This window comes from Macrotis lagotis, chromosome 7, assembly GCF_037893015.1.
Source record: "Macrotis lagotis isolate mMagLag1 chromosome 7, bilby.v1.9.chrom.fasta, whole genome shotgun sequence".
NCBI classification, from domain to species: Eukaryota; Metazoa; Chordata; class Mammalia; order Peramelemorphia; family Peramelidae; genus Macrotis; species Macrotis lagotis.
Window position 1 is genome coordinate 47,438,872 of NC_133664.1, and position 18,658 is coordinate 47,457,529.

The window sequence follows — 18,658 nt, forward strand, 5'->3', positions numbered from 1 at the left end:
GAGTCATCAGCAGATTAGCAAGTAGTTCTTGGACAATTGTCAATGCCATTGCTGTGGTTCAATGGCAGAGTTTGTAGCTAAAAGGAGGGATTCCTAGATTGAGAGTAGGAGCTGCTGGAACAAGGCCTGAGAAGTAGCAGGTGTAGTGAGGATTATGATGAGGAAGGAGAAGGAAACCTGCAGGTAGTGTGATGAGTATGAAGGATGCCAGGATGCCAGAGATCCCTGGCTGGGGGGGGGAGTGAACTCATCAGTAGGCAGGATCCTGCCCATTTAAGAGTTAGGTGTGAGTCTTTCCCTTTCTTGTTTCGTTGGTCAACAAATATTTTAAAGAGTTCACTTTTAACATTGTGCTAAGAAAGTTGTTGTTGCTGTTTGTCCTTCCTTCTCAAAGAGGACCATAGCATCAGGGAGGTGATGCCATGACTTGCAAATGAATTGAAGAGTTCTGAAACCACACTCTGAGTTGTGCAAAGTCACCTGTATCATTTTCTCCTCCTAAGTCATCTAGGTCCAGTGGCAAGATGTGGATCTATTCAACTGCTGATGACTCTGGATGCAGTGAGGGATCTTGACCTTTAAAAGCTAGGGTCTTCCCCAGATCACAGTTTAATGCAGAATATGTCCATTAAATGATTAAGAAATGAGGCAAAGAATGACTTCTTTTACATAGTTTAAAAAAATAAAAAAATCAATCTGGGAGAGGCAAAGCCTCAAGGTTTCCAGCCAAAACAAAACTCCAGTAGTACCTCACACTAGTAATTAATTTTGGATCTGGAACTAGTGATGAGTGCCAAAACCTATGGTTCTCAATGAATTTTTCCTTAAGGGGTTCTACACTGTTTGTGAGTTACCATGGACCTCTGTTTCATGAAGAAAGCAACACCAAGGAGTTATGAACTGATCCAACTATTCTGGAGAGCAATATGGAACTATGCTCAGAGAACAACAATTCCAATTCTAGACCTGTATCCAGAAAAAAAAATCAGAAAAAATGGGAAAAGTCCCACATGTTCCAAAATATTCATAGCAGTTCTTTTTTGTAGTGGCAAAGAGTTGGGGAATGGTTGAACAAATTATGGTATATGAATATTATGGAATACTATGGTTCAATAAGAAACCATAAATGGTCCAACTCAAGAGAAGCACAAAAGGAATTACAGGATCTGTTGCTAAACAAAGGGAGCAGAACCAAGAGAACATTATATACAATAACAATAACATTGTGAGTTGATCAGCCTTGATGGACGCAGCTCCTCTAGGCAGTCCAGAGAGCTAGAATGACCCTATTAGATTGGCTACGGACAATGCTATCCCCATCCAGAGGAAGAAAAACAAAGCAAAACAAAACAAAACCTTCTGAATCTGATGAACACTACATTAACTTTTTTTAAAAAAAAATTCTCTTAAGTACTTCTCTCCCTTAATTCTAATTCAAAATCTGTAAACGTGTTTAACAGAAATGTGTATGTACAATATTAACCCGACTTCATCCCTGAGAAGAGGGGGGGGCGTGATAAAGGAGGATGGAAGGAAATTTTATAACTTAAAAATATGCAGATGCATATGTATGAATGCTGAAAAATTTTTATAACATATATTTGGAAAAATAAAATATCAATTAAATAAAAAAGAGAAAGAAATACCAAGTGTCTTGTGATTCATACAAGTTCTAGGAAGTTCAACAAGTGACAGGTTTGAGGAGTCCTAAAGTCAAACAGTGCCCAGGTCTGGTTGTAGCTGCTATTTACATTCACTCTGAGCAGTCAGGGCCCAAAGAGAAATCTAGAAGTCTTACAAGATTTCTAGTGAGGTTTCAATGACCAAAGTTTACATTCCTTTGGGTCAAGTAAGGAAGGGAAGAGAAGGAAGAAGGAGGGAGAGAGGAGTGAAGGGAGAGGGGAAAAGAAAGAAGGAGGAAAGCTGGAGAGACAGAAACACAGAGATAAAAACAGAGAAGAGAGACTGAGGCAAAGGGGAGAGAGAGAAAGACAGATAAAGAGAGAGAAAAAGAGAATGACAAGAAGGGAAGAGGGAAGAGACGGGGGAAAATAAGAAGGGAGGGTTGAAGTGAGGAGAGAGTAGAAGAGAGGAGGAAAAGGGGGAAGAAGGGGAGAGATAGAGAAACAGAGAGAAGGAGGAGGAGGAGGAGGAGGAGAGAGACTGACACAAAGGGGAGAGAGAAAGATAGGCAAAAGGAAGGAGAAAAAAGAATGACAAGAGAGGGAGAAGGAAGAGGAAAGGGAAAGGAAAGGGAGAAATAGGAAGGGAAGAGTGAAGAAGGGAGAAAGAGAGGGAACAAAAGAAGGAAAAGGGAAAAGAAGAGAGGGATGGAGAGAGATGGAGAGACAGAAACAGAGAGATGGAGAGAAAGAGACTGTGACAAAGTGGAGAGAAAAAGACAAGACAAGGAGAGAGGGGGGAAAAATGACGAGAGGGAGAGGAGAAATAAAGGCAACCTTTTAGACTGGGTAACTAGCTGTATCTCTACAAACAGACAAGAATACAAGAACATTCCAAAAAGGGGTGGACTTAAGTTCTGTTCCTTTGCTGTTGAAGAAACGAAACTGAAACATTTCTGCAAAAAACCAGGAAGTGTTCCATTCTTTTGAAGATATAGTTAGCCCTTGTCCAGTCCGTCTTTTACTGTGTTTAAGCAGGGGGCAGTTAATTTTATTTTTAATAATTAGAAAATATGCCATCGCCTTCAAGAGCCTGGAAGAAAAGCCCCCACAGGCATTCTGAGGTCTCTGCAATTGAACAAAAATGGGGTTTTTTTTGGTTTTGGTTTTTTGTGGTTTGTTTGGTTTTTTAATTTTTGAGTCAGAAGGTGCCAGAAAATTGGGGTAAGTGCATTCTTTCTTTTCATTGTGATTGGGAGAAAGTCTTATTGAGTTTTTCGGAAATGCAAATTTCTACTTTTGTATCTTTCTGCAACATCCACCGGTCCCCGGCTCATTTTGTGAGCCTGGATCTTTGGCTTCTCCTACTTTTAATGGAGAGGAGGGCTGGGTTCCTCTATCAGCTGATCTCCACCCTTCTCGGGCATCAGCCCGGGAGGACCATCTCCAGAGCCCTCATTCCTCCGGAGATGGAAGTCGGGGTGCGGGCTTCGGGAATGGGGCTCTCGCCTTTCTCCCCGCCAGGCCGAGGGCAGCGCCCCCCTCCACCCTCACCCCACCCCGGGGAGCTGGGGCAGTGGGCTACCGTGGGCGGAGGGAAGGAGTCTTCCGACGGGCACCGGAGAGCGCCGGGGCCGGGCAGGACCAGGACCAGGGGCTGGAGCAGCCTTGGGCGGGGAGCGGGGCAGAACTCCAGCAGGATCGGGGGTTGAGGAGGGAAGGAATCTTCCAGAAGATGAAACCTAAGCACACTAGGAAAGACCACTTTAAAGCTGCTCTGCCCGAGGGAGGGCCGGCCTTCAGAGGTAGACATGACTGAAAAACAGGCTCTCCGGTGCCCAGACCAGGGGCCCATGGCCAGCTGTGGAAATTCATTTTCATATTGATCCTAGTCTTGGTCAGGTTTTTTTATTTATTTTTATTGCTCTCCAATGGAAAATTGGGCCTTATAATAGAGAAGCAGGTCTTAAGGGATGACCGCTTCCTGGGTTTTTGCAGACTTGTCTGACTTTCGTTTCTCAGATTTGTACAGAATTCAGGGCCACCCCCTGTTGGAATGTTCTTCCGTTTTTGTCTGATTGTAAAAATACAGCTAGTTAGTCCGTCTAAAACGTTGCCGTTATTTCTTCTCTCCCCATCTTGTCACTCTTGCTTCTCCTTGGTTGTGTGTCTTTTTCTACCCCCCCACCTTGTCCCAGCCCCTTTTCCTCTCTTTCTCCATCTCAGGTCTGTCTTGCCATCTTCCCCCTCTTTCTCTCCTCCATAGTCTCAGTCTCTGTCTGTTTCTATCTCCCCATCTCTCCCCTGTTTTATTGTGTTTAAGCAGGGGAGTAATTCATTTTTTTTTAATAACTAGGGAACATGCCATTTTTTTTCTTCAAGAGCCTGGAAGAAAAGGCCCCCACAGGCATCCTGAGGTCTCTGTAATTGAACAAAATGATTTTTTTTGGGGGGGGATGTGCTTTTTTTAAGTTTGTGAGACAGAAGATGCCATAAAATTGGGGTGCATCCATTCTTTCTTTTGATTAATATTATTAGGAGAAAATCTCCTCTACAGGCTTTCTCTCTTCCTCTCTATGTTATTTGTTTCTGTCTCTCCTTCTCTCCCCTCTTTTCCACAGTGTCAGACTCTCTTCTATTCTGTCTTATCTGTTTCTGTCTCTCCTTCTCTCCCCTCTTCTCCCCATAGTCTCAGGCTCCCTACCTTTCTGCTGGTCTCTGTTTCTCCATCTCTTTCCTCCTTCTCTCCCCATGGTCTCAGTCTCTCTTTCTCTGTCTCTGTATCACTATTTCAATCTCTCCATCTCTCCCCTCTCTCTGATTTTCCTTTCCCTTCTTTCTTCTACTCCTTCTCTCCCCCTCCTTTTTCTTCTGCATAACACTCCATTTTACAGATAAGGAAGCAAACAGGGTCAAATGACTTGTCCAGGGCATCCCTCGCCCCATCTTCACCAAATTGTATTATTTCCTTTTTATTTTTACTTTGACTTTACTTATCTACGTGTATGTTGTTTCTCCCTCAGGAGTACAAGAGGTTTTTAGAGGGCAGGGACTGGATTTTTTAGTGTGTTTGTCTGGCACCTAATTTAGTGACTGGCATACACTAGGTGCTTCGTAAGTGCCTATTAAATGGAATTAAATTGACACCTGATGGGTTCAGGGCCACAGTAGGTTTTAGTATCTTTTTTGCTGTCTGATGCCCCACTACAGGGACCTTGAGGAGCAGGGAAAACCAGAGATTTCTGTTCAAAGAAGTTCTTTTGTTTTTCAGTCACTGGAAACATCTTTGTGTATTGAGTTATATATTTGTTTTCAATGTGGTCATCATGTAGAATATAATCAGAGAAGAAATGACAAAGCAGTATCTTTTCCAAGAAAACCCCCTAAAATTGGGGGCATGAAGAGTCAGACTTGACTGAAATAAATGACTTAGCAACAATATAGAATATAAAGCAGTCAGATAAATGGAGAAAGGGACAAACAGAGTCTTTTTCTACTCCACTAATACTACCTGTACGGTCCTGTGAACAAGTGCCCCATGGCAAGTCACTAAGCCTCTGTCTAACTCAGTTTCTTCAACTGTAAAATGGGGGTAATAATAGCTCCTACTTGGTAGAGTTTCTGTGGGATTCAATTGAAATATTTGTTTTTTTAAAAAATTACTTAGCACAGTATCTGTACAGTAGGTCCTATATAAATACTTATTCTTTTTTTGCCTCTCACTTCAGCTAAGTACTATGTAATTATTATTTGACCCTCACAATGATCTGGGGACAGAAATGCTATTGTTATTTCCATTTTACAGATGGGGAAACTGAGGCACAGAGTTATGTGATTTGTCCAAGGTCACACAGCTAGTAAGTGTCTGTGACTGGATTTTAATTCAGGTCTTTCTAACTCCAATGCTCTCTCTACTGTACCAATAAATAAGATAGAAATTAGGTGAATAATGGTAATGATGATGATGATGATGATGATGATGATGATGATGATGACGATGATTATGTTAAAAAACAACTAGCACTTTAGAACACCTTCTTTTTATTTTTTCCAATTATTATTTTTTTATTCTCATTTTGTATGAATTTTTTTTACATTAATAAAATATTCTTGTTTAAGAGTAAATGAAATACCCCCTCCCCCCATAAATATAGACTTGCTTGAGTGATAAAGTAAAGGGGAGAGAGAAAAAAATTAAAATTAAAAAAATAATAGTAATAATTGTAGGTATGGCCAGGTGGCACAATGGACGAAGCACCAGCCCTGGAGTCACGAGCGCCTGAGCCCACATCCAGCCCCGTAGACCCAACAATCACCCAGCTGTGTGACACGCAAGCCACCCAATCCCCACTGCCCTGCAAAAACCAAAAAGAAGGAAAAAAAGGACCCAAAATAAAATAGTAATAATAGTAGGGGTGGCTGGGTGGCAGACAGAGCATTGACCCTTGAGCCAGGAGCACCTGGGTCCAAATCCGGCCTCAGACAACCAATGATCACCCTGCTATGTGTCTCCAGGCAGGCCACCCAGCCCCATTTGCCCTGCACCCTCCCCCAAATAATAACAATAAAAAATGTGCTTCAGTCTTTGTTCCAACACCAACAACTCTGTCATGGGTGGATCACATTCTTTATAGTAAGTCCATCGCAAAAATTACTTCCATATTTTTCCAACGTTGCCTTTGCTGATCGCAACTCCCTTCTTTCATACTTCTCCACTCCCATGTACTATATTTTCTCTCTCCTTTCACTCTGACTCTGCTGTAGGGTCGCTGAGTGGTGCAGCAGACAGATCCCTGGTCCTGGGGCCAAGAGGCCCTGAGGCCCCACCCAACCCCCACCCCTTAGGCCTAGCATCCACCTGGCCCTATGGTCCTGGACAGGCCTTCCAATCCCAGCCCCTTGCAAGAAGTAAAAAAAGAAAATGTGTTATATCTGACCACTCTCCCCCCATGGTCCATCCTCTCCTCCTTTATTCACATCCCCCCCCCCCTTCCTCCTGCTCCCCCTCTCCTTCTTACTCCAGATGTCTATACCCCATTGAGTATATTTGCTGTTTCCTCTCCTAGCCAACTCTGATGAGAGCAAAAGTTCCCTCATCCCCCCTTGCCTCCCCCCTTCCATATCATTGCAATAGCTCATTGTGATAAAGAAAAATCTTATTATATGAAATATCTTGGCCTATTCCTCCTCTCCTTTTTCTTTCTCCCATTACTTTCCCTTTTTTTTTCTATTGACTCTATTTTTACACCATATTTTATCTTCAAATTCAGCTTTCTCCCTGTGCTTCAACTATAAAAGCTCCCTCTACCTGTTCTATTAACTGAGAAGGTTCATATGAGTATTATCAGTGTCATTTTTCTATGCAGGAATACATGCAGTTCATCCTCATTAAGTCCCTCATATTTTCCCCTTCTCCTCCAATCTCTATGCTTCGCCTGAGTCCTGTATCTGAAGATCAAACCTTCTCTTCAGCCCTGGCCATTTCAAAAGGAACATTTGAAATTCCCCTGGTTCATTCAAAGTCCATCTTTTTCCCTGGAAGAGGACATTCAGCCTTGCTGGGTAGTTGATTCTTGGCTGCATTCTAAGCTCTTTTGCCTTCCAGTATGTTATATTCCAAGCCCTACGAGCTTCCAGTGTAGTTGCTGCTAAGTCCTGTGTGATCCTGACTGCAGCTCCACAATATTTGAACTGTCCTTCTGGCTGCTTCTAATATTTTCCCTTTGACTTGGGAGTTCTGGAACTTGGCTATAATATTTCTAGGGGTTGGTTTTTTGGGATCTCTTTCTCGGGGGGATCGGTAGATTCTCTCCACTTCTATTTTGCCCTCTGCTTCTAGAATATCAGGGCAATTTTCCTGTAGTAATTCTTTGAAAATGATGTCAAGGCTCTTTTCCTGATCATGACTTTCAGGTATTCCAATAATTTTTAAGTTATCTTTCCTAAGTCTGTTTTCCATATCAGTTGTTTTTTCAATGAGATATTTCACATTTTCTTCTAAATTTTCATTTTTTTGGTTTTGAAGTATTGATTCCTGATTTCTGGTAAATTCATCAATCTCCCTGAATTCTATTCTTTGTCTGAAGGATTTGTTCTCCTCAGAGAGTTTTCTTATCTCCTTTTCCATCTGGCCAATTTTGCTTTTTAAAGCATTCTTCTCCTCAATAACTTTTTGAACTGTTTTTATCCATTTGACCTAAGCTGGTTTTTAAGCATGCTATTTTCTTCAGCATTTTTTTGGATTTCCTTGACTAAGCTGCTGACTTCATTTTCATGTTTTTCCTGCATCTCTCTCATTTCTTTTCCCAGTTTTTCTTCCAACTCCCTCATTTGATTTTCAAAGTCTTTTTTTGAGCTCTGTCATAGCCTGAGCCCAATTTCTGTTTTTCTTGGAGTCTTTAGATGCAGGAGCCTGTGCTTCCTCATCTTCAGACTGAGTATTTTGATCCTTCTTGGGTTCATTTGCAAAATATTTCTCAATGGTGTTCTTCTTATTTCTCTGCTTGCTCATTTTCCCAGCCTGGGCCTGGTTTTGGGGTGCTTCCTGAGCTTTTGGGACACTACCACAAGGATCTCAGTGTGTGCGGCTCTGTCCTCCCTCCTTTTCTGTGAATGACCATATGCGCCTCCCTCTGCCATGGGGCTGAGGTGGAGGGGGCCCTGTTGTTCTATGGGGGGGCCTAGACTGTGAGCAGGATCTGAATGTGGTCAGAGCCCCAGTGATCTGTTCCAGGGGCAGAGGACAGAGCTCTGCAGTCTCTCTCTCTTCACTCCCCTCCCTCAGCTCAATGGGCTCATGCCCTGGGGGCTCCTGCTTACTGGCTCCACCTGCTTCTGTTCCTGGAATTTGGCTGTGCTGGCCAAGCTGCTCTCTGTGTGCCCTGAGGGCTGGACTCCCCGTGCTTGCCCTGGCAGAGGTGCCCCGCAGTTCCCCCACTTTGTGCCCGGTGCTCCCTGGGGTGTAGCTCAGGAGACTCCCCTGCTGCTGTCAGCTGAGACCCCCAGCGCCCTGGGGCTGCCTCCGGAGGCTGAAGTTCTTTGGCTCTGGCGGGCCACCCCTCTGGTGGGCCACCCCTCTGATGCTGGGGAACAGAGCCTTTCTGCTCTTTTCCAGGTTACCTTGAGTAGGAGAACTGCCTCACTGGGTCCTTCTGTGGGTTCTGTCTCTCGAAAGTTTAGTTAGAGTCCTTAGTTTAGAAGTTTTATCAGAGAGCGCCTAAGACTTGATCCTTTCTTGTCACCATCTTGGCTCCGCCCCCTCTAGAACACCTTCTATGTGCCAAGAACCTTGCTGAGTACTTTACAAATATTATCTCATTTGGTCCTCACCACAAACTCTGGAAAGTAGCTATTATTATCATCATCATCTCTCCATTTTACAGTTGAGGAAATGGAGGCTGATGGAGGTATGGTGATTTGCCCAAGGTTATACAATTAGTATGTGTCTGAGGCTGGGTTTGAATTCAGGTCTTCCTGTTTCTGGGGCCAGTCCTCTATCCACTCTGCCTCCTAGCCTCATAGGATCCCTCACCCCCAACCCAGGCTCAAATCCCACCTCTCTTTTTACTAGCTTTGTGACGATGAGCCAAGGATCTCAACTCTTTAAGACAAAGGTACCTTCTCTGCAGTCTCAGAGATGAATTGCAGCCCATGTGGGTGAAGGGAATTCTCAGACTCACAAAATCACAAATCCTTAACTTTTTGATGTAAAGACTTAAAACCAATCTAATAAAAGAAGAAATCTAAATGAATGAAAAAATGACATCAGGAATACATCAACTAAATCCATGTTTTGATAGTAAGAGTGAGTACAACTCTTGTTCTTCAGATCAGTCTAGAGTATGTTGGAGTGACAGTGAAGTTCCATAGCTCAATAGTGCATACACTCCCCTTACCACACTTCCTCTATCATGCTACACTGATGACTTCACAGATGACAGAATACAGGTGAATACATGTACCCCATGTGGTTTCACAGAATTAGGAAAACTGCAGGTTCACAAGAGGTCCGGCTACCCTCCTCTCACTCCCCCCCCCCCCCCAAAATGAGCAAGATTTCTCTAATTCTAAGTCTCTAATTTTGTCATTTTCACACACAATTCATTCATTATCAGGACAGGAAGTAGCATCTTTCCAGTTTAGTTGGGCTTGCTAAACTTTCTATTCTGTTCTGACAGTCTGCAAGACCCTAGGCTCATTTTCATGCCATGGTGAAATACCAGGGCAATAATCTAGAGCAATGAATGAATGAATGAATGTAAAATTACTCTGAAGTTTATGACCTGGAACTGTATTAATTAACCCCAAGGTCTGGGAAGTTCTTTGGATTTCCTTTTGCATTCTAGGGGTATCTCATTTCTTTCCATGACTTATATGATTTTTCCCATAAATAATTTCCAGATCTCCAACCATCTCCAGTCCTTGCCAAATCTTTGCTTCTAATTTTCTGCTGAGCCCTTCCTTTTGATTTTCCACAAATATAAACAATTACATACTCAATTTGTTGTTGTCATTTAGTGCTTAAAGTCATGTCTGATTCTTAGTGACCTTCATTGGGGTTTTCTTGGTAAGATATTAGAATGGTTTGCATTTTCTTTCTCCAGTTCATTCCACAGATGAAGAAATGGAAGAAAATGGGGTTAAATGATTTGCCCAGCATCCCACAGCTAGTGCCTGAGGTCAGATTTGAGCTCACAAAGATGAGGCTTTCTGAGTTCAGGCCTGATTCTCTTACCATTGCACCACCTAGCTGCTCATATTCTCAATGAAGACTGCATATCCAGCTTTGGAGAATCACTCAGATTAGCTTAAACTCCAAGACTGGCTGCACAATCTTGCTACACAAAGTCTTGAAGACCCTCTTCTACGTCTCAAGGGGGTTAGGCTCTTTGTTAATGTCTCTCCCTAAATTTTGCCTCCACTCATAAACCATCATTTATCAAGTGTTTCTAGTGTGCCAGACACCATGTTAAGCATTGGCATGTAGACAAGATAATCCTTATCCTATAGGAATTTACATTCTAGTGGGAAAAAATACAAAATGTTCCCAGAGAAGCAAATATATATTGTGTAGAAAATAAATTCAAAGCAATTTTGGAGAAACACTAACAAGTGGGGAAATTAGGAAAGATCTTTTGGGAAAGACTGTTGAGAGGGTAGCTAGGTGATGCAGTGAATAGAGCGCCAATCCTGGAGTCAGGAGGACCTGAGTTCAAATCAGACCTCAGATACTTAATAATTACCTAGCTGTGACCTTGGGCAAGCCACTTAACCCCATTGCCTTGCCAAAAAGAAAAAGAAAAGAAAAAAGAAAAAAAAAAAGAGAAAGCCTGTTAAAGAGATAGAGGGAAAGGAGGACAAGAGTGCATGCAAAGGGGAACAAGCTAGTGAAAATATATGAGAATAGGAGTTTTATTGGAAAAGGTCAGGGGGGAAGGCTGTTTAGGGCTATAGAATCTTTTGGAGGAAGACAGACCTAGATAGAGTGATGCAGCTAGGGAGCTTGGATCTGGGAGGGGTTAACCCAAGGCATTATGCATAGGGAGGAATGGGAGGGAAAGGGGGAAAATGGAAGAGTTGGAAAGGTACAGAGAGTTGAGAGAGCACCTAAAATTAATTATGTCTTATTTTGCAATTTTGAACAAAATCCTGGTAGGATCATCTGCCACTGACTACTAATCATTATCTTGGGCTGCTTTGAGGATATTATCACTGGATGCTGACTGCTAGCAAGCTTTATAATTGTGAAGCAGCCTATAGGGTAAGTAGAAATACTGATGACAGTATATAAAATATGTACACATAGATGAATGAAGCACAAAGCCATACCACTTGATATTAGTAGTTTGTGAACTCATTTAGAGATTCTGTGTGTGCATCTCTGTCTTTTTGTTTCTAACTCTCTGTCTCTATTTTTTTTCTTTCTGTCTCTCTCCCTCTGTCTCTTGTATCTGTTTCTGTCTCTCTGTCTCTGTCTCTGTCTCTCTCTGTCTCTATCTCTCTCTCCCTCCCCTTAAAACCATGTAAATTCCTTAATAGTATCAGTATCAGATTATTTATATATATATATATATATAATATCTATATAAATATAGATATTATACACACACACACACACTAATTTGGGGAATATCTCCCTAAAGCACATTTTAGAATATTTTAGACACAGTGGGTAGTCAACAATTTATCTAAAATTATTTTTAAAAATGGAAGTAGCTTGGCATAGTCAATAGAGTGCTCAGCTTGAAGTCAGGAAGACTTTGGTTCAAAATTGATCTCTGATATTTTCTAGTTATGAGATCTGGGCAATTTGTTTAACCTCCTCAGGGACAGAACTGAGTCTCACCTCTGATTGAGAAGGGGTAAGGACATACACCAATGTGCCAGTTATATGCACCCAACTCTTGTAATCAGAGATGAGACTCAGCTCTGCCTCACCTGTCACAGTCTCACCACATATCCTTGACTCTTTATGTCTCAGATGGCTTCCTAAGACTTACAAATATACATATAATTTGATAATTGTCTTTAAGTATAACTGGTTTTCTTTACAGTCCTATGAATTATATTTCACACACTAAAAACATTATTCTGAGAAGGGACTTATAGACTTCACTAGCTTGCCAAAAGATTTAAGGGCCAATAAAAGGTGAAGGCCCTTGTTAAAGAGTAAAGCTGGGAAGAATAAAGAACAAAGTTCCATTAAGAGTTTTATTCAGCTCAATGTACCATGATATCTGCTCTCAGCTGACCTTTTCATTAGAAAAAGTTTCAAGGATTTGGGCAAGATTTTAATTGAGCTTATTAGCCCATCCATTCCTATACAGAGTGATCTTTTTTTTAAAAATTCATTTTATCATTATATTTAATTTTTAAATTACCTGTGCTATAGTTCTAGAATTCTTTTGTATTCAAAGTTCTGATTATTAGAATAAGGTTTAATATCTAAAAATCTAAAATTCCATTCTATTTTTAAATATTTGCAAATATTCAAAAGTATAAAAATAAAGACCTTCAAATAATGAAGTAATGATGGGAGGCAGGGGTGGAAGAAAGTAATGTATTTTGCAATACAGTTGAAAAGAGCAGGGTTTTTCTTTTAAAATTTAATTACAAAACACCTCATTTTTTCCTTCAAAGAAATAAAATTCCACATCTCAAGATGGCTGAACAACTGAATCTGCCTGAAGATACAGATGTCTGGACAGTTGAAGATGTTTTTCAGTGGGTAACAGGAAAACTTAAACTGAACTCAAAATATGGCGAGATCTTGAAAAATGAAGAGGTAAATGGAATGAGTTTAAAACGCAGCATTAAACAGGATCTTGTTGACATGGGCATAAAACATGGACCTGCCCTACAAATAATAAATATGTTTAAGGAATTGAATTCTGATCATTCTAAGCAGACAGTGGGAGAAAGAAAAGGCAAAAAGAATCAAACAGACTCAAAGACAGATACCAGCAGTAAACTTAAAGTCTGTGAGTCATCAGAGGCCAAGTCTGCTAACGAAACTAAAAACCAACTTGAGGAATCAAAGGATGACCTGCCATATATAGGGCAATCATGTTCACCATATCCTTTTGACAGCTTCCATAAAAGCTTCCGTTACAGAGAGCATTATATTCTTATCCAACCCGAAACAGGTTTATTCAATCTCATCGATCCAGTCCATGAATACAAAGCACTGACTAATACTGAGGCAGCAACTGAGGAAGATATCAAAATGAAATTCAGCAATGAAATCTTTCGATTTGCTTCAGCCTGTATGAATTCCCGTACCAATGGCACTATTCATTTTGGTGTAAAAGACAAGCCCCATGGAGAAATTGTTGGGGTGAAGTGCACTGGGGAAAATAAAAGTAAATTTGTTGACCACTTCTACAAGAAGATGGAGGACTATTTTGGTAAGGAAGGCATTAGGGAAGCAAAGGATTGCATTAGACCACCAAGGTTTGTGGAAGTCTTATTGAAGAACAATGTCATATCTGACAGATTCGTCATTGAAGTAGATATCATTCCAAAACACTCTATTTGTGAAAAAAAATATTTCGAAATTAAGATGCAAACTTATAAAGAGAACAGATGGGAGAAAAATACTGAATTATCTCTGTTTGTGAGGGATGCCACTAGTTCTAAAGACATCTATGCTAATCCAAAGCAAAAAGAAGGGCATTTTAAAGAATTTTTAAAAGGTTTAGAGCAACGGGATGAGTCCAGAAAAACAGCAGAAGACAATCAATCAAAAGAACCAAAAACAGAAGGTGAGGGAAGAAAGCTGATTCATCTTCTCACAGGAGACCAAGACTTAGATAATTCTTACTATAATTGGTACATTCTGGTGGTAAATAAGGGCCATCCAAATCAAATTGAGCACTTGGACTTCCTAAAGGAAATTCCATGGTTTGCTGTGTTAGAGTTTGATCCTGAATCTGTGACCAATGGGGTTGCTAAAGCTTACCGGAAGACCCGAGCAGCTAATCTTCACTTTCCAAACCAATACCAAGACCCTACAGTCTCAATTAGGGAAAAAATTGAAAATCTGAATCTTTTTAGGAAACCCAGCTGGATCTTCTGCAATGGCAGGGCAGACATTAACAAAGAAGATTATCAACCTTTAGAATTTCATTCTTGGTTTAAAAAGAGAGCTATTAAAGTCCGGGAATTAATTAAATTTCTTACATGTGAAGACATAATGCAACCTGAAAAGTTTTTAGTAGTGTTTCTATTGCTATCTCCAGTAGAGGATCCGAATGATCCTCTTATTGATACATTTTCTACTTTCTACCTAGAATTAGGAGGAATGGATGACATACTGTCTATCTCAGTCACTCCACAAATAGGTTTGCAATGGAAAGATCTTTTGCAAGGCAGATTCACAACCACCGATCTCACAAACAGATGCATCACCACTTTAAGTCTTGAACAATTAAATGGTACAATTCTTACACTAAAACCCCAGACTGAATCTCCTTCTAGATTTTTGCCATCAAATGGCTCTTCTATTATTCTTCAGAAGAAAGATGAAGACTCTATGACAGCACTGGAAATCCTCTGTGAAAACGAATGCAAAGGTACAGACATAGAGAAAAATGAAACCAAATTCATTGAATTCCAGAAATCCCAAGAGGAACATTTTTATCTAGGTGGAAAAGTTTCATGGTGGAACTTCTATTTTTCCTCTGAAAACTATTCTTCACCTTTTATCAAGAGGGATAGTTATGACAGACTTAAAGAGATGATACAATCTTTAGCAAAATCCCCAAGGGAAACCTGCGTAGAAGTAATCAATCTGTATCATCATCCAGGTTGTGGAGGAACCACATTAGCAATGCACGTTCTCTGGGAACTGAAGAATAAATTCCGATGTGCTGTGCTGAAAAGTAGAACAACTGACTTTGAAGATATTGGAATACAGGTGAAGACTTTACTCACTTATTGCTGGGAGGACCAACAAGACTACTTACCTGTACTCCTGCTGGTAGATGATTTTGAAGAACAAGAAACCGTGTCTGATTTACGCAATCATATTAGCTCGGTCATTGAAGAAGCTTATATTCAACAGGAGATGCCTTTGGTAATGATTTTAAATTGCATGAGATCCCAGAGACCAGAAAAGGATGCTAAAAACCCTGATAGTGTTGCAGTGATAAACAAGCTCTCTGACAAAGAACGAAGAGCATTTGATTCCAAATTTAAGGAAATTGAAAAGGAGCACCAAAACTGTAGAGACTTTTATTCCTTTATGATCATGAAAGAAAATTTTGATAGGAAGTACATTGAGAATGTTGTGAAACACATCCTAAAAGGATTGAATGTTGACAGCAAAGAAGGACAATTAATTTCTTTCCTTTCTCTGCTTAATTCTTACATTTCGGATTCTGACATCTCTGTGGTCCATTGTGAGAAGTTCTTAGGCTTAACCAACCAAAGGGAATTTTGGATCAGAAGGTGCTTAGAAGACAAAATGGGGAACTACTCTACAATTCTTATCCGTTCCAAAGTGGTAGATTGTCGGAGGGATGAAGGGGTCCGAATCATTCACCCTTTAATTGCCAGTCACTGTTTGGAAGAATTGAAACACACCTTTGAAATGGCAAAGAGTGATATTGCACTGAGACTATTAAATGAAAATGTATTTTATCAACCCGGAATAAGAAGACACAAATTTTTACAGATTGTACAGATGCTACTGTTGAAAAGACCGAAGGAATATAGTAAAGAAACACTGAACCCAAGGAGGGATATAAATACTTTATTTTCTCCTTTCATTGTGGATATCCAGAAAGAAGAAGGGAATGATCAGGTTCAGAAAGTCTTACTGGAAGGAACTATCAGATTTGAGAATTATGCAATGATCTATCAAGCCTTAGCCAGACATTTTTATATTAATGAAAATAATTTTGAAGATGCCATTCATTGGGCAGAGGAAGCAAAGAAGAGAAGTCCAGGGAATTCCTTTGTCTCTGATACACTTGGTCAAGTCTATAAAAGCCAGCTTATCTTCTATAAGGATAGAATTCAGCAAGAGAGAATTGTATCTCCTCAGGAACTGGAAGAGCTCCTAATTATAGCTGTGAAAGCTTTGGAGGCCTTCAAAGAATCTCAGAAACACAATGAGTACAGAGACCCTGAAACTGGGCAATATCATAGATCTAAAAGGAAGGGTAGAATGTATAATACGTCTTGTTACTTTGGAGAAATAGAAGTTGGTTTGCAGATAATTCAACTTCTAGAGAAAGTTCCCCTCTTTGATCAAAGAAGTAAGTCTTCTAAATGGTTTATTGTCCAAATTTTGTGTGGAAACAATGGTTTTCTACTAGATTCTTCAATCCAGCAGAATGAATATTGCCCAGTGATCAAAAAATATATTTTTAATTTAAATGATATTCAATCTCGTTTGAAAAGAGCTTTTGATACTCTCCAAGACTACTTTACTCTTCTGAAAGTAAGAGACAGTGAAAAGGAAATCGTGGAAGAAAAAAACCAGGCTAAAATGAAAGGGTTGTTGAGACAATATATAAGTACATTCTTCAACTCGGATACTTTGCAATCAATGAGATCTTTTGGCACAACATTCTCAGAGATGATATGCTGGAGAGAGTTGGAGGCCTCTAATGCAGTTAGGTTTTCTGGGCTGCTGAAGTATCTCACAGAAAATCAGAAAAATGCAGTCAATATGGAAACTATAGTAAACAAGTATACATTACTAATAGAAAAAGCAAATTCAACCCAGACAAGAGCAAAACAGAACTTCATCTTGAGCAGTATAATTCTTAATTGTCTGAAACCTAATTCAAAACTCATACAGCCACTTGATAAACTGAAAAAAATGCTTCAAGAAGTCTTGCAACAATTGGGGTTCCATCACTCCCATTCAGAACCTTACTTCCTGGCTACTCTCTTGTTCTGGCCAGAAAACCAACGACTGGATGAGCATTCCAGACAGATGGGAAAATACATCACTTCCCTGAGAAGGATCTTTGGGGAGAAGTATGGTCAGATGTGTCGGGCTAAGCAACCATTCACACATTTTTATCTTGGGAGAGGTAAAGGTCTCAGTCAACTCATTCACAAAGAAAAAATTGAGCAGTGCTTCTCAGATGAGTCAGATTTAAGGGCCCTTTGGCAACGTGGAGATATATGGAGAGAAGAGAAAGTCAAAGATCTCTTGCTTCGGCTTGATGGCAGAGTTGAAAATGACTGTATCTATATAGACCATGGAACTAAAGAAAATGTGGAAATCCCAATACAACCTGCTTTCTTAGGTCAACTAAGACATGGCCGAAGCATGGAAAGAGTTTCTTTCTACCTGGGATTTTCTTCTGGAGGCCCAACAGCTTATGATATAAAAATTATTTAAATTGAGCCTGTTGAGTCCCTAAATGTTTTAGCCAGGTCAATAACCCATTCTGCTAAGAGAGATTACACAACAAATATGCTAATTTGAAGTTTTCTTGAGTTGCTTCTGTATGTTTTAATAGGATTTAGAGCTGAAGAGAACCATAGAAATTTAGTCCAACCCTCTCACTTAACAGATGAAGCAAATCAAGGTCAGTGAGGGGAAATCATTTGCCTAAAGTCCCATAGCTAGTAGTTAGCAAAGTCAGTATTTGAATCTAAATTCATTTTTCTGTATGCCATATTGCCTCCCCAGCTTGATCCCTTATTAGACTGCAAATGTCTCCAGTTCAAGAACCATTTCTTCAATTTGTACCAGTTTTTCCATGATTCAGGCCTTCATATTATATTTGTTTTACATGTTGTTGCTTCTTTCTATTCCTTTTTAGGATTCCCTATGTGAAATTTTATGGTATATCAGGAAACAAAGGCAAAAAATGAGGGGGGGACGATTTTATGAAAAATAATGGCAAAGAGGAGATGTACTTAATAACTAGAAAGATGGCCTTCATTCCAGATCATCAGTAGCAATAGTTTTTTTTTAATACTTTTGTAAGACTTTTCTATAAATAAATTCTATAAATAAACTCAGAAAATGTCACCTAACTCATGGATCTAATTTTTTTGACTCAGAAGATATGGAGTGTGAGGTAACAGAAAAAATATCTCAATCTAACCAAATACCTCCTCATGTTGAGGAATTTGGAGCAGGAAGTTCTGAAAATTGTCCTATCTCCGTTATGAGTTCTTTCCTCTTCCCAGTCCTCCAGGGAAGGATCTTAAGACAGGGAGAGGAGGATGCTGAACCAAATCAGCTGAGCATGAAATGTAATCCAGGTTTAAAGAGGAGTCCAGAGGGTGACTGCAGCCAAACTGTGAGTGGTAATAATGGTCACTCTCCAGTGTGTGCTTTTCTCAATCTTCTTCCTTTTTGACTTTTCTGCATTATGATTCTGTTGACCACTAGTTCCCTCTTCCCCTTGATATTCACATGTCTCTAATTTTTTTGTGATACTATTCCCTCCTGTTTTTCCTTACTTTGATGAATCTTTATCCGGGTCATATCCATTTCTCCCCCAAGGATCTGTCCCGGGACCTCTTCTCTCTGACTTCCTCATTTCTCATGGATTCAACTA

General features: G+C 40.2%; 1 protein-coding gene across 1 annotated transcript; it reads left to right on the forward strand.

Annotated features, from left to right (window-relative positions):
- Nucleotides 1–2,572: 2,572 nt before the first annotated feature.
- On the forward strand, nt 2,573–18,278 carry LOC141492487 (sterile alpha motif domain-containing protein 9-like). The gene is made up of 3 exons (XM_074192807.1): nt 2,573–2,846; nt 11,278–11,382; nt 12,762–18,278. The coding sequence occupies exon 3, from the start codon at nt 12,784–12,786 to the stop codon at nt 17,482–17,484; it is 4,701 nt and encodes a 1,566-aa protein (XP_074048908.1). The 5' UTR covers nt 2,573–2,846; nt 11,278–11,382; nt 12,762–12,783; the 3' UTR covers nt 17,485–18,278.
- The last annotated feature ends 380 nt before the right edge of the window (nt 18,279–18,658 follow it).